At 37.6% G+C, this 22,424-nt stretch overlaps 1 protein-coding gene across 1 annotated transcript; it reads left to right on the top strand.

The window, feature by feature from the left end:
• Positions 1-17,340: 17,340 nt before the first annotated feature.
• Positions 17,341-19,767, top strand: LOC132618632 (MATH domain and coiled-coil domain-containing protein At3g58270-like). The gene is made up of 5 exons (XM_060333658.1): positions 17,341-17,486; positions 18,461-18,630; positions 18,839-19,112; positions 19,231-19,397; positions 19,620-19,767. Exons 2-5 carry the CDS (start codon positions 18,465-18,467, stop codon positions 19,664-19,666), a joined length of 654 nt encoding a protein of 217 aa, XP_060189641.1. The 5' UTR covers positions 17,341-17,486; positions 18,461-18,464; the 3' UTR covers positions 19,667-19,767.
• Positions 19,768-22,424: the final 2,657 nt, after the last annotated feature.

The raw sequence follows: 22,424 nt of genomic DNA, 5'->3' as shown, positions 1-22,424 counted from the left end.
ATATATTAAACAACAACTAATATTAAAAAATAGTGTAAATTAATAATGTAAAAAAAAAAAGTGCACCCCATATTAAAAAATCAAACAATATTCATGTAATTTCAAAGTATCTCATTAAGTCAATAATGATGGATTCATTGCCACATGAGTATTCGTAGCAAACACTAATATAATAAAGTTTTAAATATAGAGCACAAGCTACAATGTTATATTAATCGTGTTTTGAACATAGTATCCCATATTGACAAAATCAAGCAATATATAAAAAAAAATTGCGGGCCCCATAATTCTAATATATATATATATATATGCATAAAAATAGTACAAATTAATAATGTCAAAAAAAAAGTGCACCTCGTATTAAAAAATCAAGCAATAAAAAGTGAATTCCATATTAAAAAAAATAAACAATGTCAAAAAAAAAAGGTGCAGACTTTGTATTCGTAACAAACACTAATATAATAAAGTTTTAGATACGGAGCACAAATTACAATGTTATATCAATCGTCATGTTTTGAACATAGTATATATATATATATATATATATATATATATATATATATATATATATATATATATATATTATATGTATAAAAATAGTGCAAACTAATAATGTCCAAAAGGGTGGGCCCCATACTAAACAACACCAAGCAATATAAAAAATAAAAAATAAAAAAGGAAGAAACTATATAAAGCATAGGTCTAAACCCATGCTTCGTCGTCCGTTGTCCCTTAAAAAAATGTGGACCCCATACTAAATAACACCGAGCAATAAAAAAAAAAGGAAGAAAAAAAAGCGGAACTCACCATCTCCAAACTCATGGAAAACAAAGTTGACCCTATATTATCAAAATCAAGCAATATATATATAAAAAAAAAAGTGAACCCCATATTAAAAAAAAATATAATGTTAAAAAAAGTGCTGGCTTTGTATTCGTAGCAAACAATAATATCATAAAGTTTTAGATACGGAGCACAAACTACAATGTTATATCAATCGTGTTTTGAACATAGTATATATATATATATATATAGTACAAACTAATAATGTCAAAAAAAAAGTGCACCCCATAAAGGGTGGACCTCATACTAAACAACATCAAGCAATATATATATATATATATATATATATATATATATATATATATATATATATATATATATATATATATTTTTTTTTTTAAAAAAAGTGGAACCCACCATCTCCAAACTCACTGTAAAAAAAAAGTGAACCCCATATTAACAAAATCAAGCAATATTAAAAAAAAAAAAGTGAACCCCATATTAAAAAAAAATAATGTCAAAAAAAGTGCAGACTTTGTATTCGTAGTAAACACTAATATACTAAAGTTTTAGATACGGAGTACAAACTACAATGTTATATTAATCGTGTTTTGAACATAGTGTATATATATATATATATATATATATATATGCATAAAAATAGTGCAAATTAATAATGTAAAAAAAAAAAAAAGGTGCACTCCATATTAAAAAATCAAACAATATTCATGTAATTTCCAAAGTATCTCATTAAGTCAATAATGATGGATTCATTGCCACTTGCGTATCAATCCATTAGTGGGAGCAAATATAATTACTTTTCTTCAAAAAGTTAAGTAGTCAAATCATACAGTTTTTTTTTTTGTTTTTTTATATTAGCCTGAGATCTAATCTAGATATTAAACTGTTATATTTGCTATTCCGCCATGTCATTTATTTGTTATGTTCACTAAAATAAATATACTTAAAATATTTATATTTTAAAATAAGATAGAATTTAATTATTTTTTTATTTTTATTCTTACTCTAATAAATGTGAAAAGAGATTAATGTCGTAAAAAAAATATATCAAATGGAGATCAAATAATGAATAAGGTAAATTAGTCAAATTATAATTCTAATCGACGTTTTTTTAAAAAACCATGCAAAAGACAACATGACAAGTAAAATGAGCTAAATCAAGAATATTTACCAAAAATTAAAAAATAGTATTTCTTCGTTTAAATAGAAAATCAATTTCTACTTTGTTTCGTTTTAAACATGTAAAATTAATTTAATAATTTGAATTAGAATTATCCAAATCAAAATTTGATAAAAAATAATAAGTATTTTATACCTTTAAATTAATCGAATTAAAATTGAAAGTATCAACTGATGCTTAAATATTGCTATTATTTTATCTCAAAGAGAGGAAAATAGTTTCCTTTTAAACAAATCTTCTCTTTTAAAAAATACTAATAAATTTGCCGATTTTATATTCGTAGCAAACATTAATATAATAAAATTTTAATCGTGTTTTAAACATATATATATATAATCACTATTCAAAGCAACTACATACACATAGATGCACTATAATCTAAAGTGTTGGGCCCGTGCGCTACACGGGCATAGGCCATCTAGTATCTATATATATATATATATATATATATATATATATATATATATATATATAAGTTATATAACCTAAGTATATTGATATATATAAGTATATTCTTCCTATATTTTAGGTATATGTAGTATAACACTATAACTTAAGCATATAACTTAATATATATATATATACACACACGTATATTCTGTATTGCTGACTTGCTGTTAGCCTGTTAGTCAGTAAATATTTAAAATTTACTTATAAACTTATATAACATATGTAAATATACCTACAATATACTAATAAATACTATAATATATACATATAATACAAAAAACAAAAACAAAAAAAGGGTTTTGGACTGTTTGAACCGGACCGGTTCCGGTTTGGGGTTTCAAACCGGTGGCCGATTCCAGTTTTTTAACCGAAAACCGGACGGTTCCGTAACCGGTTACCGATCCGGTCCGGTTTGAACCGGTTGACGGGTTTAGGCATAACACACAAACAAGTCCTCAAACTTTGGTCTCAGCTGACAAGTATGTTCTCCAACTTTGGGGTGTGCACAAGTAGATACCTCAATTGGTATAAAGTTGAACATGTAAATATAAATGTTGATGTGGCACATAAATTATGGTGGTGCCTAGATGATCATTTTGTAAGTTGGAGTGTACTAATAAAGTGGAGCCAAGTTGAAGTGTCTACTTGTGCATACCCTTAGTTAAAGGGCATACTTGATGGCTGAAGCCAAATTTGAGGACATTTTTAAATATTATGTCATTTTAATCTTATTGCACAAAAAATTTAAAATTTAACTTTTGTATAAAAAAAGTTACTCAATTATAACCAAATATCACGAAAAATTACTAAATAATATTATGTACCCGATAGTTACTCTATTTGCCTAAGTTGTTACACCACAAAAATTTTGCGTCGTTTGCGTCTTGGGTAAACTAACGTAAGCCCGGAGAGGTTATGGAATCCTTATGAGGTTAAGGAAGACTTTTAACAAGTGCTAAGCAAGTGTCTAAAGGTTTCGGGATCAAGCGAATCGAAGGAAATAAGTTTGTCGAAACTTTGGGAAAACTTGGCAGAATTTTGGGCGGGAAATTTTTGTCCAACTTGAGAGAGGTATATCTCCTAGAATATGAGGAGTTATAGAATGCATAGCCTATGTAAATTCAAGTTCGGCAAGTCGTCTTTCCAATGAAACTGACAGATCGCAATTCTGAGAAGTACGGGATAAAGTACGACCCGTACAAAAATGTACATCCCGTATATTTTGGACGGACTTTACACGAATTTTCTAGAAATTTGGAAATTTTGACCTTTCAATTACGGGCTGAAAGTACTAGACGTACATTGAAGTACGGCCCGTACATTTTGGCCGTACTTTGCCCGAATTATCCAGAAAATTGAAAGTCGGTGGATTTTTTTTTTTCTGGCCTATAAATAGATTTTCCCACGACTTGGGTCTCATTTATTCATCAAAATAGATCCCTAGTGACCTTCTAAGCTCTCTCAAACATCCATAAACATCCCAAATCATTTCAAGAGAGGATCAAGCCATGAAATCCCCAAGTAGTTCATAGACAGTGGTTATTCTTGCTTCTACTTGGAGTTGTGGTGAATTTGACCTTGAGGAAAGTTGTGTGTGGATAAAGTTATTCAAGTGTAAGGTATGTTCTTCATATTGTTTCTTATGTTAAGTTGATTTGAAGGTTAAACAAGTCTTATAAGTGAAAGGAGTTACGGAGAAAAGTCATAAAGTGTTGTGCTGTAGGTGATGCCTATGGTTTGAATTTTAAAAGAAGTTTTGGATGGATTTAAGTCTAGTTTGAATGTAATTTCTTAGGAATGATATTGTTGATGTTGTTATTGATGTTTGGGAGTTGTTTTGGAGTTTGATGAAAGTTGGTGATACAGGAGAAATGCTGCCCAAATTTTGTTAGCTTACCTAATAGTTTAGTTTGATCTTATAAGCGTCTCAACGACTTAACCTTAATATGAATCATCTTGAATGTAGACTTGCAGCTTGGGAGGATAGAAATTGAGTGGTTAAATAGACGTCGAGGTATGTTAGGGTTGCCCCTTTCTTTCTTTTGGCATGATCATATTGGTACGAACGTATACTAATGTACTTCATAATGACTCCATTCTGAGAAATATTGGAAGCTTATGTTCTTGATCTTCTTATGAGGTTATTGATCTTATCTTATGGTTATTGATCTTGACCCATGATTATTGATCTTGTTTATGGTTGTTGATCTCATCTTATGGTCATTGATTCTTTCAAGGTGAGATATGTTGATGATGTTAGCTCCATATTAATAATCGGAGGTATATCGAACTTACATCACTCCGATAGATTCATAGCGTTTCTTTGAGCTATAATTCATGCTTTATATATATATGTAATGCTAGGAGAAAGGGTTAGGATGTATTCAGAAATGAACTAAGGTCAGATAGCTAGGAAGCAATTTTAAGAACTCGAAAATGTGCTTAAGGGTTTTATGAAATCATATAGGTTCTAACGTCTAATGGATGGTCATGAGAAGGGTATAGAATTACTCTGCAGGTTATAGTTCTTATGTTGATGGTACTTACCACTAGTCTACGGCCAGTCGGGTAGATTATGTATCCTTATTTACCACTGAGCTAGGGCCGGTTGGGTAGTTACCATTGATCAGTTGGGCAGTTACGATATGTGCTCTACCACCGGGCGATAAGCGGATGGGCAGTTATACAGTTACCACCGAGCTACGGTCGGTTGGGCAGTTACCACTGATCAGTTAGATAGATAGCACCATGATGATAAGTTGGTCAGGGCCACAGTATTGTACATAGATGTAGTTAAGCATACAAGAAAATAGAGAGACATATATGTTAGATTCTCAACAGTAAGTCAGAAGTGCCAGGTTGATTCTTATCCTTCTTCTTTACAGGATATGTTTATTATGTTACATTTCCGCTTTACATACTCGGTACATTCTTCGTACTAACCGTCCCTTTTCGTGGGAGCTCTCCACACAGGTATAGACAGGCGAGACGAGGACCCTCCACAGTTGGCTGGCTCCAGATACTAGTTTTTTATTGGAGAGCTCCACTTCTTCCTGGAGCATTGCAGAGTCAGGGATTGTATATGTATTTTTGTGTTATGGCTATGTCAGGGGCACTGTCCCGACTTAAATACTTTGGTCATGGTCTTAGAGGCTTTGTAGACAGTTTCCTGTATACAACTTAGTCATGTCTTGTTAGTTGTTATGTCGGCCTCGTGGGCCCATTGTACATATACATATGCATCTATTGGGTTGCTGGTTATTGAGGCGTAAGTTGGCCCAGATGGTAAGTTTATTTATGCATGATATTGTGTTCATAGGTTGGCCTCCTTGGCCTTATTTTGTCATTCGAAACATAGATGATGCGAGATATAGTTTGGTTCGCTCGGCCCTAGTAAGGTGTCGGGTGCCAATCACACCTCATCTAGGTTGGGGTGTGACATAACTATCACAAAAAATACCTTGTAGTGACTTTTAGAAATTCTTAGGAAAACTTGAATGAATTTTTTGTTACAAGATAATATCATTGACTTTCTTAATACTAGGTAAAATTGGGTAACATTTTTTATTACAAAAAGATAATTTAATAATATTGACTCAATAAAGATATAAGTTGAATCACCATTTATAAACTTAACTCATTGTTACTGTTGTTAGTATATACTAGATCTTTATATTTTATCAAATGTTATGATATGAATACATGTATGATTAATAAATATTGTTTTTGAATATTCAACACTTAATAATTATAAACGTTTGAATAGGTATAGTTTATATTTATTATAAAATTAATAAATATGAAATAAAATCAAATAATATTAAATATTATATCTAAAAATATTAGATAATTTTGTTTTAGATTAGGTATTATAAAAAAAATATTTAATTTATGAAATATGTTCTAAAGCTCGTGATAAAGACAACTATCAGCGCTGGTGATTGGTAGTGATAATTGTGTGATAGTGGATTGTGATGATTGTGGTTAGTCGAGGTAATTGTGAAGGTAGTTATGTGACCGTGATTGTTATGGATGGAGGCTAGAGGTGATAGTAGTGTGGTGATAACTAGTGGTAACAGTTAGTGATGGAGGTAATTATTGATAAAAATAGTTCGCAATGAAGGTGGTCATTGTGGTGGTGGAGGTGGTCATTGATGATGGTGGAAATAGAGGTGGTAGTGATTGAGATGTTAGAGATGATAGATGAGTGACCGATGATAATGAAGGTTGTATAATTGAAGTAATTGATGTAGTTCAATGGTCGTGCTGGCAAAAGTGATTGGTGATAGTAATTAATAATGAAGATTGTGCACTCAAGGCTTGTGAAGGTGGTTGTGGAGTAATAATTGATAGAATAATGATAAAAGTTCACATTCACAATAATTTTTAAGTGAACAACATCTTAATGATTTTAGTATTACGTACAAGACCTGTATGATTCAAACTATCATAAGTAAGTAAATATTTTAACAAAATAAATAAATTATATTACTACTATATATAAACGTTGATATGGACTTTTTGATCATCCTCAGAGGGTCAAATATGTCATTTTAGTTAAGTCCTTTTGTGTTGTCCAACTTTTGATCACCATGGACTGAAGTTTAATCACCTACTTGGCACGTGGAGATATCTAACATATGGTGCTTATTTTTTGAGCTTTTGAGCCCGTTTGGATTGACTTATAAGTTATTTTTAGTTTTTTTGAGTGTTTGGGTAGTCATTTTAAAGCTATTTTGTGCTTAAAATAAGTCCAAAAAATAATTGGGCCCGTTTGGCTTAGCATATCTAAAACAGCTTATAAGCTTAAAAAAAATTTGGGGTAGTCCAACTTATTTTTTTTTTGGCTTATAAGCTGCTTTTTTTAAGCCCGTCCAAATAGGCTCTTTGCTAACAAATATCACATGATAATTTTTATGAGTTTGTTTTATTAGTTTAATTAAACCGTAATTGTATATTAATTTAAATCTTACTTAATACCTTTTGAAAATCATTACTTTCTGTGTTTTAATTTGTTTGTCTTACTTCCCTTTTAATCTGTTTTAAAAAGATATCTCTTTCCTAATTTAGCAACTTCTTAATTTCAACATCTCATATGACCTTATTTTTCTTTTAATATGACATGTTTAAGACCGTAAGATTAAACTGCATTTTAGTACGTTATGTATAGTTTTAGTTTAAGATCACAATTTTTTTTTTTTAAATACTTTCGTACTAAATCAAACTAAGAAAACCAAGTGAAAAGGAATTAAATTTAAAAGTGTCATCACGATATTGTATACGGTAAACCCGAATATATGAAAGGCCGGTGACACCGGGGTCGAGGGTAAGATCAAATGAGCACGAGTATGATCATTCTTTTCTTCAGACCGGGGGATTGCACCAGATGTGACAGATCCGAGAAAAGAGAAGTAAATCTGTTGGTCCGGTGTATCCGGACCAAACTCTGCGTTACCGTTAGCCCGGTTTCGTCAAGTCAAGTTCTCGTGGCCGTTAGTCCGGTTTCTCCGTGTCTGAATTGAATATGGCCGTTAGTCCGTTTAAGCAGCTATGGAACCGCCATGCGTCAAGACCGTTCTACCATTTTGTACTGACAACCGTACGGGTGTCAAACTACGGTCCTATCTTATCCCTTTAGGGTTTCTTTATTCCAAAAGGACTTTGTGTAGTATGAAAGGCCCATGAGGCAAAACTATAAATAGAGGACATTTCCCTACTTTAAGGAGTTAGCTTTTTGAGATCTAGAACATTGTAATAACAAATATATATTAAAGCATTATCTCACTCTTTTTTTTTTTAGTCTGAATCAATGGATCCTTGTGGTTTTGTTTATTCTTTTAATACCATTAGCTTAATCATCTATAACAACATATTCGTTCAAAGCATTGATATATATTCATATATACATATTATAGCACGGAAATCCATAAATATTTCTCATCAACACAAAATAGATTAAAGTTACCCACATATCCTATACCTCATTTATAAATTCAATTGATTACCTAAATTTGGGGTAAACAGTTTGGCGCCCACCGTGGGGCTAGGATAATAGTGGTTTTTTAATCTTGGCTTCTATCTTCCTACCCGTTAGATTAAGAAATCTTTTGCTGATCTCTGTGAAAACGGACCAAATGGCAAGCAGTGGACAATCTGGTCATGTCAACAACAATGAGATTGTGGCCGAAAACGAGAACAGTGGGCTACGGGACCTACCAGCAGATCCCATCGACCCAAATTTTGTTGATTCGAGGGAAGGCCTCAACCGGCAGAACACCGTGAACCAGGAGAATGCCACCCAACCGGCCGCTGATCCCTTAAATACTCATAATTCAATTACTTTTTCCCGGGCACAAGGCCGGAAAGTACCGGATACCCCGGATGAGGTTAACTTACGTTTAATTTTTGAAATGTTGCAGGAACAAAGAATTGCCATCGCCGAACAAGAAATCACAATAGCCCAGCTGCAAAGTAAAAACGATAAAGCGGCCCAGGAAAGGCTGAAAGGCGTCGCTGAAACTCGGATAGTCGAGAGTAATAGATCGGGAGCCAGTTTATCCACCGAAGTTCTGGGAATGCTCAAAACATTGGCAAAACAGGTAGACTCAAATGAAAAGAGGGTGGAAACATATAACTCTCGAGTGGATCAGATCTCGGGGGCTCCTCCGATTCTAAAAGGACCGGATTCGAAGAGGTACATCCAAAGGCCTTTTCCTCCAAGTGCGGCTCCAAAGTTGATCCCGAAAAGGTTCAAGATGTCGGACATCCAGAAATACGACGGAACAACGGATCCACAGGAGCACGTGACTTCGTACATGTGTGCCATAAAAGGAAACGATGTCGAAGAGGATGAAATTGAGTCTGTTTTGTTGAAAATTTTTGGGGAGACGCTATCGAAGGGGGTGCTGACCTGGTATGACCATCTGCCCGAGCATTCAATCACTTCCTTCGAAATGCTCGCAGATGCGTTCATCAAGGCCCATGCCGGGGCTAAGAAGGTGCAGGCCTGAAAGACGGACATCTTCCGCATAGCCTAAAAAGATGATGAATTACTACGAGAGTTCGTGAACCGTTTACAAAAAGAACGGAGGGAGCTCCCTCCAGTTCCGGAAGAATGGGCTGCACAGGTTTTTACCAAAGGTCTTAGTCCTCGGAGCTCGACGGCTTCATTCAAGCCGAAAGAAAAGTTGTTGGAATATGAGGCTGTGACCTGGGCTGATATTCATAACAAGTACGAATCAAAGATTCGGGTAGAGGATGACCAGCATGAGCTCCCCTCGGGACCCGTAAATATGAGCAAAAGCTCCGAATGGTCGAGAAAGGCCTATGACCCGGAGATTCGACCATCAAGGGATAGATACCGGCCATACTCTCATTCAGAAAAGCCGGGTTTTAGGTTGGAGAAATCAAGGGTTGGCCCCAGTCAATTCTCCGGTCGGGGTGATAAACGGACCGAGCGCCCGTCGAACAGTTGAGGTCTATCATTTAGAAGAGATGCCGGGAGTTCGGTTAGAACCAAAGACCTACCGAGGATTGATAACGTCCAAATCCACTCCTCAAAGAGAAAGTGCACATGGTCGTATGCAATATATTTTACCCAACTATGAGTCGGGGTCGATCCCACAGGGAACAATAGGCTAGGCGATTAAGAAAGTAAGGAACTTTCACCAACTAAGCTAAAGCCAAACGATGGATAATATTTTGGTTTTTGGATAAAATTATAACTAATGCAAAAATGTAAACTAACCTAGAAAGCAAGTAAAATGATCAATGACCACAAGTTTGGATACAAAGGAAATTACACTCAAGTAACGATCCAATGTATTTCATGATTTTACAACTAAGAGCGGGTTTATGTTAATAGATAATGATTTCTAAAATCTCATTGAAAGTCTTCCAACCAAATCAATGAATTTCACTCTAAGCTTTTCCAAGCCTTAGAGTGTGATATTAGGCACAATCAATTTAGCCTCAAGTAACTATCCTCTTCCGAGCTCAAGTTATTAGATGGGTTTAATGACCCAAATCCTTGTTAACTAATCTTTCTTAACCTAGATTTCCTCTTCCGAGCTCAATCTAAGTAAATGGGTGAGTCCTAGGGTTAGCTAATCCCTTTGTAAACATTCAAGAACGAGATTAATTAAAGAAACAATAACCCACTTCATTAGGAATAAAAATCATTCAATACATAAGCATAACAAGAGTTTCAAACCAAACTTTAATCAAGAATATTTTCTCACAGGAAGGATAGCAGCGCTGAGCCGTTTCATTTCGAGGTCTTCGGATAAAAGTCACAATTTCTTCTCCTTATTAAGGAAGAAGAATGACTTCATTTGGACATCGGAATGCCAAAGAGCCTTGCAGGAATTGAAAAGGTACTTGTCCAACCCACCTCTACTGCACACACCGAAAGCGGATGAGCAGTTATTTCTCTACCTTGCCGTATCCGAGGTAGCGGTAAGTGGTGTTTTGGTCTGAGAAGAATCAGGTACGCAATTTTATATATATTACGTGAGTAGAACTTTAGGGGATGCAGAGACCCGTTATCCCCACCTTGAAAATTTGGCTTTAGCATTGGGAAGTGCTTCAAGGAAGCTCAAACCTTACTTTCAATGCCATCCGATATGTGTAGTGACTACTTAAGCTCTAAAGAACATCATGCATAAACCAGAATTGTCGGGCAGACTGACCAAATGGGCCGTAGAGATTAGCGGATATGATATCGAATATAAACCTCGAATGACCATTAAGTCGTAAATATTGACTGATTTTGTGGCAGATTTTACCCTGGCTATGATCCCCGAGGTTGAAAAAGAACTTCTGCTAACCTCGGGAAAGGCTTCGGGTATTTGGTCTCTACACACAGATGGGGCCTCGAACCTCAAAGGTTTCGGGCTAGGCATCGTCCTTAAACCCCCCGCCGGGGATGCTATTAGACAGTCGATTAGAACTATTAAATTGACTAACAATGAAGCCGAGGATGAGGCTATGATTGCAGGTTTGGAATTAGCTCGGAGTATGGGGGCCGAAATAATCGAAGAAAAATGTGACTCTCTCTTGGTTATTAACGAAGTAAATGGCGTCTTCAAGGTTAAGGATGAACGAATGCAAAGGTATATGGAGAAAACCCAAGTGATACTACACCGGTTGAAAGAGTGGACCGTGCAGCACGGACCCAGGGAGCAGAACAACGAAGCCGACGCATTGGCCAATTTGGGTTCTTCAGTCGAAGGGGAGGAAATCAACCCTGGAACCATAATGCAATTGATGAATTCGGCGATAGAAAACGGGCATGCTGAAATAAACACGATGGGTCTAAATTGAGATTGGCGCAACAAATACATCGACTACTTGCAAGATGGAAAGCTCCCGAGTGACCCAAAAGAGTCACAGTCAATAAAGACAAAAGCAGCACAGTTCTGCTTAATAGACGGCCAATTGTATCAACGGTCTTTCTTCGGGCCCCTAGCCAAATGTGTGGGTCCTGGAGAAATCGATTATGTGATGAGAGAGGTCCACGAGGGGACCTGCGGTAATCACTCCGTTGCAGAAGCCTTAGTTCAAAAAATTATCAGAGCTAGTTAATACTGGAACTGGATGGAAGAGGATTCGAAGAATTTTGTCCGGAAATGTGATGAGTGTCAAAGACATACCCCGATGATTCATCAGCCCGGGGAGTTGCTACACTCGATGATATCACCTTGGCCCTTCATGAAGTAGGGAATGGACATTGTTGGTCCTCTGCCATGGGCACTAGGTAAGGCCTGCTTTATTTTGTTTATGACTGACTATTTCTCCAAATGGGTTGAAGCGCAGGCCTTCAAAAAATTAGAGAAAAGGAGGTTATTGACTTCATATAGGACCACATTATTTGTCGTTTCGGCATCCCGACCGAGATAACTTGTGATAACGGTCCTCAGTTCGATGGCAGCAAAGTCAATAATTTCTTCGAAGGGTTGAAGATCAAGAAAATTGTATCAACTCCGTACCACCCAAGTGCAAACGGACAGGCAGAATCCACGAATAAAACAATAATTCAAAATCTAAGGAAAAGACTTGAAACATCGAAGCATCACTGGAGGGAAGTTCTATTGGAGGTATTGTGGGCTTACAGAACCACATCAAAATCAAGCACGGGAGAAACGCGTTTCTCGTTGGTCTACAGGGCCGAAGCCCTCATCCCCGTAGAAGTTGGTGAACCGAGTCTCTGATTCAGATACGCCACCAGTGGGTCAAACGAGGAGGCCATGGCCATAAAACTCGACCTCACGGATGAACTTCGCGAAAACGCGTTGGTCCGTATTGCAGCCCAGAAACAGAGAATGGAAAGGTACTATAATCGGAGGGCCAATTTTCGGCATTTTCGAGTTGGGGACTTGGTGCTTCGAAAAGTTACTTTGAACACCAAGAATCCCAACGACGGAAAGTTGGGTCCGAACTGGGAAGGGCCGTACAAGATAACAGGAATAACGGGTAAAGGGTCGTATCAGTTGGAATCCATGGACGGACAACGGTTGCGCAATAACTGGAATGTGACTTATTTGAAGAGATACTACTGCTAAGGTATGGACACCTACCCTTGTGTTTATTTTTTGTTAACCTTTCTTTTTTGCAGAAAGTCGAGTACCGGATGAAGTTAGGTGTTAGGTCTGAAAAACCGTGTTGTACTCTTTTCCTTAGTACGGTTTTGTCCCAAAATGGGATTTCCGACAAGGTTTTTAATGAGGCAACAAGTACAACGTGTTACTCGATAAAAATGAGGATAAGTGTCCGGAAACTCGGGGGTATATCTTGATAGTGTTTGCCCGATCATGCAGCTCAGATAAACATTAGGGGACCTCTATACCCACATCGAGGCTTACTCGGTAAATAGAAAACGAAGCAGCTCAACAAAGAAAGTGAACGATGTAAGGTGCTACCCCGGAGAAGTCCTCAAAATTTTGTATTTCTCACCTTCGTCTAAAATCAGACCTTCTGTATTAGGTTTCGATGGAAGGACCAACGATCAGAACGAATCATGTCCACTTAGTATTTGCTACGGCAAAAACAGAAGGAAATGGACGAAGTCTTCATATCATGTACGTGAAAATACTTGCAATATAAAGATTATTAAAAATTCATTTCGGATGTGTCTTCTTGTTAAACACCCTACATCGGTGATTACCGCCGAAATTCGGCATCGTTTTATCTAAATACCCTACACCGAGGACTATAGTTGAAATTCGACAAAGGCAACAAGGTCGCATTGAACTAAGCCAAAATCTTTAGCACCCTCGAATGGGGATTGCTATATCAAAAATTGTTAAGGCAGGGATTCAGGTGTCTAAACCTAATATATAATAAGTGAACTGTCCAAAACAATTGGCCCTAAAATGCTTAACGTGATTCAGAGACGTCCGAATTCACAGAGCATAAATAAGTCCCACGGGCAAACCACTCGATCAAATCCCCGGACAAAATGTACTGGACGAAGAGAAAAGCCAATATTTAGCATAGTCCGGAAAAATGACTCCGAGCCTTTGTTTGTTCTTTAACGAGATTGACGATTAGGGAAAAGTCATAATAAGTATTCAGATAAAAGAATAAAGAGAATCAGAAAGAAAAATGCACATTCAATATATGAAGGTTTTTAGATTCGAAATTTCTACAAATTTAAAAAAACAAAAATGAGCCAAAAAGGCAAAAGCAAATTAAAGGCCAGTGTAGGCCCTGGTTTACCCGGTGTGACTGGAGCCGGAGTGCTCGGATACTGTTCTTTTAGAATCCTCTGAATTGGTATCGAGGGCTCTCTTGGCTTCCTCTTCAATCGTTCTGGCTTCGAGTATCAGGGCCGGGAGGTCCCTAAATCCATTTTGGGCTTGCTCAAGGGTAGCCCTCCGGGACTTCCATCGTTCACACTCAACTGCAATCGTGGTATGAGCCTCAACAACCTCCACATTCTTAAGAGACTCAGCTAAGTTGACCTCAGCTTGGGCCAATTTAGCCACTAATTCCAACCTCCCTTCATCGAGGATTCTTTGAAATTGAGTCACCGACTTAAGCTCGGCCTTCAGAATGTCATTGGCCTTGGCTATCCACTCTCCGGAAAGGGCATATAATCAGCCGGAATGATGTTTGCGGTCCTCACCCGGACGTAGCGTTCTAACCAGCCTCGATCTCTGTCTTCATCCATCTTCAAAAAAATTGAGTTCTGACCTCGTTTGGCGAGCTTTATCACACCCCCTCAGAATAGCCTTGGGGAATATAAATGGATGAAATGTGCCATCGTAAATTCCCTTTTTACATTGTTGTCCAACAGCCGGAGGCAGGCCACGATCCTCCAGATTATCAGACCAATTTAGGCCAAGGTCACGTTGTATGTCCGACACATATCCAAAATAACCCGGTCAATTGGGGGGTTGAGCTTGAGTGTAAAGGGATAAGTGTAGACATACAAGAAGTCTTCTCTATGATCGGCGATAGATTCGTCGGGCCCGGGGGGAACACTTGCACCGGACGGTTATCCCATCCACAATCAGCCCGGACCTGGTCAAGATTATCCTTGGTAATAGACGAAGGATATCACCTTACATCAAACCCTCTATCCGCAACCAGAGAAGGCTTCTCGACTTCAAATTCTTTGCTGTAGTTGGGTTTGGACGGAACTATGTCCAAAGCGGTAGGTTCAATGAAGGTTTTTCCCTTGGGTTGTGAGGTTGGCTCGGCTCCCTAAGAAGAAACCGAGGGAACGTCCTGGGAAGTAGTTTCGATGTTGGCAGACATTTGGGATATGTGAAAAGAGAGGTTGGTGAATTTGAAGTAGGAAATGAAACCGATGATATAAGGAAAGATTGAAAGGGCAGTTGAAGAGTTCAAAATGACGAGTGAAAGAGGAAACAAAGGAGCACTTTTGATCAAAGAACAGCAATGGAGAAGTTGGCAAAATTGGTTTATTTTTACGAGCAAAACAAACGGGAAAAGGAGATGATCACGATCAAAACAACTGAGAAAAGGAGATTAGAACGATTGAAACAAGTAAGAAAATGGGAGAGGAAAACGATCAGAAGTGGAGAAGTAAGAAGGTGAAGAAGTGGTAAAATGAGAGGGTTAAAAGCCTTATATAGATATGGGGGACTGTAGTGGTTACAGAGGTCAGCCAACCGGGGGGAAGGGGCCACGTGTCCCACAATTAATGAGACGTGCTATGAGGCAACGTGGGTTACGGGTTACGGCGGTTCCCGAGGTCGGCTATTCGGGGCAAGACACGTGGCCGATGTCAGAAGGACGTGACACAACTGTTCCCGCAAAAATGAAAAGATAAGAACACGCTTATGAAACCATGGGTTTTGCGACTTATCTACTTCCTGTTATTCTGGTAAAACTACGATCCAGAATGTGTGAGGACTATCTGTATAGGGTAAAAATTGGATATATGCAAGACCGGTGACACCAGGGCCAAGGGTAAGATCAAATGAGCACGAGTATGATCAGTCTTTTCTTCAGACCGAGAGATTGCACCAGATGTGGCAGATCTGAGAAAAGAGAAGTAAATGTGTTGGTCCGGTGTATCCGGACTAAACTCTGCGTTGCCGTTAGCCCGGTTTCGCCAAGTCAAGTTCTCATGGTCGTTAGTCCGGTTTCTCCGTGTCTGAATTGAACGTGGTCGTTAGTCCGGTTAACTTGCTACTGAACCGCCACGCGTCAAGACCGTTCTGTCATTTTGTACTGACAACTGTACGGGTGTCAGACCGTACGGTCCTATCTTATCCCTTTAGGGTTTCTTTATTCCAAAAGGTCTTTGTGTAGTATGAAAGGCCCATGAGGCAAAACTATAAATAGAGGACATTTCCCTACTTTTAGGACTTAGCTTTTTGAGATCTAGAACATTGTAATAACAAATATATATTAAAGCATTATCTCACTGTCTCTCTTTTTAGTCCGAATCAGTGGATCCTTGTGGTTTTGTTTATTCCTTTAACACCATTAGCTTAATCATCTATAACAACATATTCGTTCAAAGCATTGATATATATATTCATATATACATATTATAGCACGCAAATCCATAAATATTTCTCATCAACACAAAATAGATTAAAGTTACCCACATATCCTATACCTTACTTATAAATTCAATGCTTATTACCTAAATATGTGTTAATAAGCATAATATGTTTCTTTCTTTTGGTCTGTGTATAGATATTTGTTTGTGTCTCTATATAGACTGTTATTGCGTGTGTGAAGTTCATGTTAGCTGATATTTTTGCTAGAAATGAGTACTAGTACCTAGTGGCGGAGCCACATAGAGCCGAGGGTGTTCATCCGAACCCCCTCGGCGGAAAAAAAATACTGTTTTTACAAGGTTATTTTTTTTTTTTTTTATGTATATATAGTAGATGTTGAACCCCTTTCGGCTTCTTCGTATATTTACTTTTTTATGTTTTGAACCCCCTCGACGGAAATCCTGGCTCCGCCACTGCTAGTACCGACATTTGATGTTAGTGTGTGCAAGTACCTTTGCAGGTATTTGTCAAACAAGGCTCTGATGATCGGGGCATCTGTATTTTGTATGGCTACTTTTGACGGACATGCTCTTTTTTTTTTTCTTTTTTCTTTTTTTTTTTTAAAAAACATTACTTGACTAGTCTTATTGTGTTGAATTGTGTAATCGTCTTATTTAAGCTTTTGGCGAGGGTACACAATTTCCTTTTTCATATCATATTAGTGGAAATATCTATGGATCAGAACCTTTTGCTTGTTCTGATATATGAATTGTGTCATATCATCTAAAATTTTAGTCGTTAGACATAACACTTTGAAGTATTTTGTCTACCATAGTTATTTCATGGAACTAACATTTACTTGACTAGTTTTACCCTTAATTTTTAGAAAGAATAATTGCAATGAAGTTTATTCTTTATGTTTGATGTGCAATATGGACAGAAGTTACAGTGGAAGTTAGAGCGGCTTCACCAGCACACTATTTGTTGAAAATTGAGTCTTTCTCCCTACTTTCAAAGAGTGGCGTTGAAAAGTCTGAATCAAATGAATTCGAGGCTGGTGGTTATAAATGGTAAGACTCGTATGTCAATCCTCACCAATGCATTATTAAGCTCTTAAATTATAATTTCCGTTGAACATTTTATGAAGTACCAAGCTAAATGAGTTTCCCCCTTCTTGAACGATTGGATTGTGAGAATAATGAGGTTTGATATTGTCCTATCGACTATTTTTTGATATTGTATGTGTTTGGTTTAAACTGAATGATGAGGGGTTATAGAAGGGAGCAAGAGGTCAAAACGGAAATGTCTCCCTTTTTCCTTTTCCCACTAGTCTCTTCATGCTTAGGAAGTAGATATAGTAGTAATGAAACGTGCTGCGCTATGACATGAAATGACCCTTTGGGAGATGGTAGATCCCTATTAAGTTTAAAATATAAAAATACAGAATAAGTGGATTAATATTGATGCATTTGGGAAAGTTCAACTTGATTTAAATTAGTCTATCTACTTGTTTAGTTTGAAACAGGAAAGCAACTGTTTACTTTAGCTAAATCAGCTTAATTCCTTTATACTACACGCTCATGTGCCTATAATATGCCATCCATAATTTCCCTTTAACCAACTAACCGACTATCTAATTAAAGGCATTTAAGATATTTCAATAGGAAGCTAATTAAAAATGTGTGCACTATGCTGGTTATTCACTCACATTTTTTGCTAGTGTTGAAATTTGCATGCAGTGAGACATTGTGGTTTTTGTCACAAATGACAGATTTCTCCACTTTAGTTCTGTGCAGAACTTAACGTTAATATACTAGGACTACTTTCTTGAATCATGTCATTCGCACTATTTATGTCATCTGCATGGCTAGTCAGATTATGTTACTATAAATAGGATAAATTGCGACCAGTTATATGTTAGTACTTAGTTAAGGAATTATGAACTTTTTTAGTATAAAGAATCTACACAGTGGATCATTTTTATCGAAGTCTGTCCTAAATGATCTGAATTATATTGTTGAATGGAGTTCTGGACTTGATACAGGAAAATGATCATTTATCCTGATGGAAAGGGAAGCGCTAAAGGAAGTGAACATGTTTCAGTTTACTTGGCTTTTTCGGGGACAAGTTCCCTGCCTGCTGGTTGGGAGGTCAATGCTATATATACCTTTTTTCTGATCAATCAGCTCTGTGACAATTATCTTTCAGTGCGAGGTACAATATTAGCGTGTTAGACCATCTTATTTTCTTTCTTAGTATATACGTTTCTCTCTAGTGTATCTCATCTAAGCTTTTTAGTTATATGGTTATGATTTCGGCTGAGTTGATAGATAATACAAAACAGAGTAGAAACAGAGTAACTTCCAGTTTATTTAGTTTTCAACAATTGGCTCAACTGTGATGCTACAATGCGTTGATTTAGGAAAAATGCGGCGCTTTCAACCTATCAAGTCCTTGTGGGGACTTCCCAAATTTGTGTCTCACAAAACATTCAAAGAGGCCTCAAACGGATACCTTGTTGACGACAAATGTGTGTTTGGAGCAGAATTATTTGTCATACAAAGGCAAGCAATCAGTGAATGTTTGTCCATGGTAAAATCTAATGACTCATTTAAGCGTGAATGGAAGATCTGTAATTTCTCCAATCTTGGCCAAGATTGGTTTTCTGAAGAATTTACTGTGGGAGATTACAAATGGTACTGACTTCATCTCCTTGGCGCATAATTGTTTGTCGTGTATATTGTTTTTTTCCACTGTACCATCAATCATTTGAATTTATTTGTTTCTGAATCCTTGTGTTAATTTCTTGTGTAGGAAGCTCCTTTTATATCCAAAAGGCGATGCAAACAGTAAGGGATGTGATATCTCAATATTCTTACAATCTGTTGATGCTAAGGACTTTGATCACCGTCAAAAAGTGAAGGCAAAGTGCCTCATTTGCCTCAAGGATCAGATAAATGGTGAATGCAAGAAGCTATCTTGTAAGAGGCAAACATTTATCTGTTAGCCAGTTCACTTGAGTTGTTCTTCGCATGGAACTTTTTTAAATATCTGAAATCATTTGTTTCTATTTGTGTCGGTAGCAAACTTTCATATCGAATTCTTGCAAGATGAATGCCGCTATAATTTAATAGCTCGTTTTCTTCCAAAATATTAAATTCCTTTTTGCATGTCTAGTAGTTTCTAATTATTTTTTTTTGCAGATTGTATTTGGTTTTCAACTACCGTGTTGTCTTGGGGTTATCCATGAAGAATTCAATTTCCAGGACATATCAAGTTACAAGCAAATTGAAGAATTCAATTCCTAACACTTTCTATGAAGCTTCCTCCAAATCTATGAATGACAAGGGATGCTTCCTCACACCTAGGAGTCACCTTCCTCTCACCCACCATTGAAGCTTCCTCCAAGCTTCCTCACACCTTCGTCCTAGCTTCCTCCTACCAAGTTTTGGTCCTATAAATAGAGAAACTTGTAAAGCTTTCTATCATCAGATATTAGATCATCACAGCACAACCAAGAAGAGTTGTGTAATATCCTTGAGAGATTTGTGAGATGTCTTTTGAGAGTTTTTTTGTTAGAGCTTGTATGTCTCTTCTTTCTATTCTTGAAAGTAATAGAAGTATTTTTCTCTCATATTTGCTCGATACTTTAATTCCCCCAACAAGTGGTATCAAAGCCTGGTTGAGCTTTTGATATTTATTTTTTTTTCAGATTTTTTTCAAAAAAAAAGCTACTGTCTGAAAAATCGTGTTTTTCAATTTTGCTCGGAATTGCAATCTGATTATACCATTGGATTCGTCTCGTCGAGAGGAGCAAACTGGTATTTTCCGGCGACCAACCGGCCACCGGAAGCCACCGCACGAGCCACGCACGCGCCGGCGGGAAGGCATACACGCCGCACGTGCCAACCAGGGGAGGAAGACGAGCTGCGTCATCGCTGACGTCAGCAGAATGTCAACGCCACGCCAGCCTGCATCAGCAGCTTGCTGTGCTCCTGCATCAGCTGCCGCGTCACCTGCCATGTCACCTGTCAGTTTTGTAATTTTAAAAAAAATTGCAGTTTGGTCCCTCAATTTTTTGAAAAATTATATTTTCACCTATAATTTTTTGAAAATTGTATTTTGACCCCGAAAGTGTCTACTCTACCAATTTCGGCCGTTCCGGACACAATGGTGCTGCCCGTTTTTCGAAATTCTGCTCCGATTTTTCTCAAACAGAAAATCAAAATTATTTAGAAGGTGAAAATGACCATTGACGAGTCAACTTCATTTTCCGGAGCTATATTTATGCTCACGGCTACCAACTATACGCTGTGGAAACCTCGGATGGAAGATTTCCTCAGTTGTAAAGACCTTCTTGATCCAATAGAGCTGAAGGGTATTAATTCTGACCCGCCCAAGTTAATAGAGTGGAAGAAAATTAATAGAAAAACTATTGGTCAAATCCGACAATGGATTGACCATAGTGTCTTCCACCACGTTGCGCAAGAAACCGACGCTTATGCCCTTTGGAAGAAGTTGGAAGACATGTACCAGGCCAAGACCGCTCGGAACAAGGCCCTTCTGATGAGGCGCCTTGTCAATATGAAGCTCAAAAGTGGAACTTCTGTTGCCGAACATACCAGTGAGTTCCAGAGTCTGGTAAATCAATTATCTTGTGTAGAAATGCCACTTGGAGACGAAATGCAATCTCTACTACTTCTTAGTTCCTTTCCTGATAGTTGGGAAACACTAGTTGTTACTCTCAGCAACTCAGCCCCAGATGGCAAACTTACCATGTCTGTGGTCAAGGATGCATTGTTCAATGAAGAGGAAAGAAAGAAAGACATGAGCACAAATCAGACTCATGCCCTTGTGACGGAGAATTGAGGAAAATCACAAGGAAAACAACAAAGAAACAGTAGAGGGAAATGGCAAAGTAGAGGCAAAAGACGGGGGAGATCATCGGATGGCCGGAAACCTTCTTATACCTGCCACCATAGCGGTATAGAGGGTCACATGAAGAAGAATTGCTACAAATGGCTAGAGGAGCGAGGCAAGAGTAGTTTTCAACCGAAGAACAAGGTGGTGAAGCGTTCATCACAATCTCAGGTGATGTAGCGTACTGTACTACCCATGATGAGACATGCCTTCACGTCTCAAGAGAAGACACGGAATGGGTGGTAGATACTGCAGCATCCTACCACGTAACTCCCCACAGGTACTACTTCACAACATACAAAGCTGGAGACTTTGGAGCGGTGAAGATGGGTAATTCCAGTTCCTCTGGAATAGCCGGAATTGGTGATGTACAAATAAAGACAGGTACCGGGAGCATAATCACTTTGAAGGATGTCAGACATGTGCCAGATCTTCGGCTCAATCTCCTGTCAGTGGTATCTCTTGACAAACAAGGGTATGAAAACCATTTTAGCAGAGGCACATGGAAAATGTCAAAGGGCATTTTTACAGTCGCTCGAGGAAATGTTTGTGGCACATTGTACAAAACGCATTTGAGAATTTGTACAGACAGCCTCAATATTGCAGAGGACGCTTCTCAGGATTTATGGCACCAGAGACTCAGCCACATGAGCGAGAAAGGGTTGACTACCTTGATGAAGAAGAATCTTATCAATGTTGACAAGAACGCTGCACTGTGTCCTTGCAATCATTGTCTATTTGGTAAGCAACACAGAGTCTCATTTAATTTCACTTCAACGAAAAGATCAGAGTTGTTAAGTTTGGTACACTCTGATGTCTGCGGTCCTATGGAGGTTGAATCACTCGGTAGAAGCAGATATTTTCTGACTTTTATCAATGATGCTTCTCGGAAAGTGTGGGTGTATTTCCTGAAGACGAAGGACCAGGTGTTGGAGTGCTTCAAGTCATTTCACGTCTTGGTAGAACGTGAAACAGGAAAGAAGCTGAAATGTCTCCGATCTGATAATGGAGGCGAGTATACTTCCAAGGCATTCGATGCATATTGCAGAGCAGCACCACGCACCCCTCAGCACAATGGCGTTGCTAAA

The sequence above is a fragment of the Lycium barbarum genome, chromosome 11, assembly GCF_019175385.1.
Source record: "Lycium barbarum isolate Lr01 chromosome 11, ASM1917538v2, whole genome shotgun sequence".
NCBI lineage: Eukaryota > Viridiplantae > Streptophyta > Magnoliopsida > Solanales > Solanaceae > Lycium > Lycium barbarum.
This window is presented reverse-complemented; position numbering and strand designations above follow the sequence as displayed.

Bases quoted from the DNA above. Each gene is read 5' to 3' on its own strand.
- LOC132618632 (XM_060333658.1), top strand. From the start codon at position 18,465: ATGATCATTTATCCTGATGGAAAGGGAAGCGCTAAAGGAAGTGAACAT. The intron at 18,631-18,838 runs GTACAATATTAG...GCGTTGATTTAG, and splicing joins CAATTATCTTTCAGTGCGAG to GAAAAATGCGGCGCTTTCAA. The intron at 19,113-19,230 runs GTACTGACTTCA...TTTCTTGTGTAG, and splicing joins ACTGTGGGAGATTACAAATG to GAAGCTCCTTTTATATCCAA.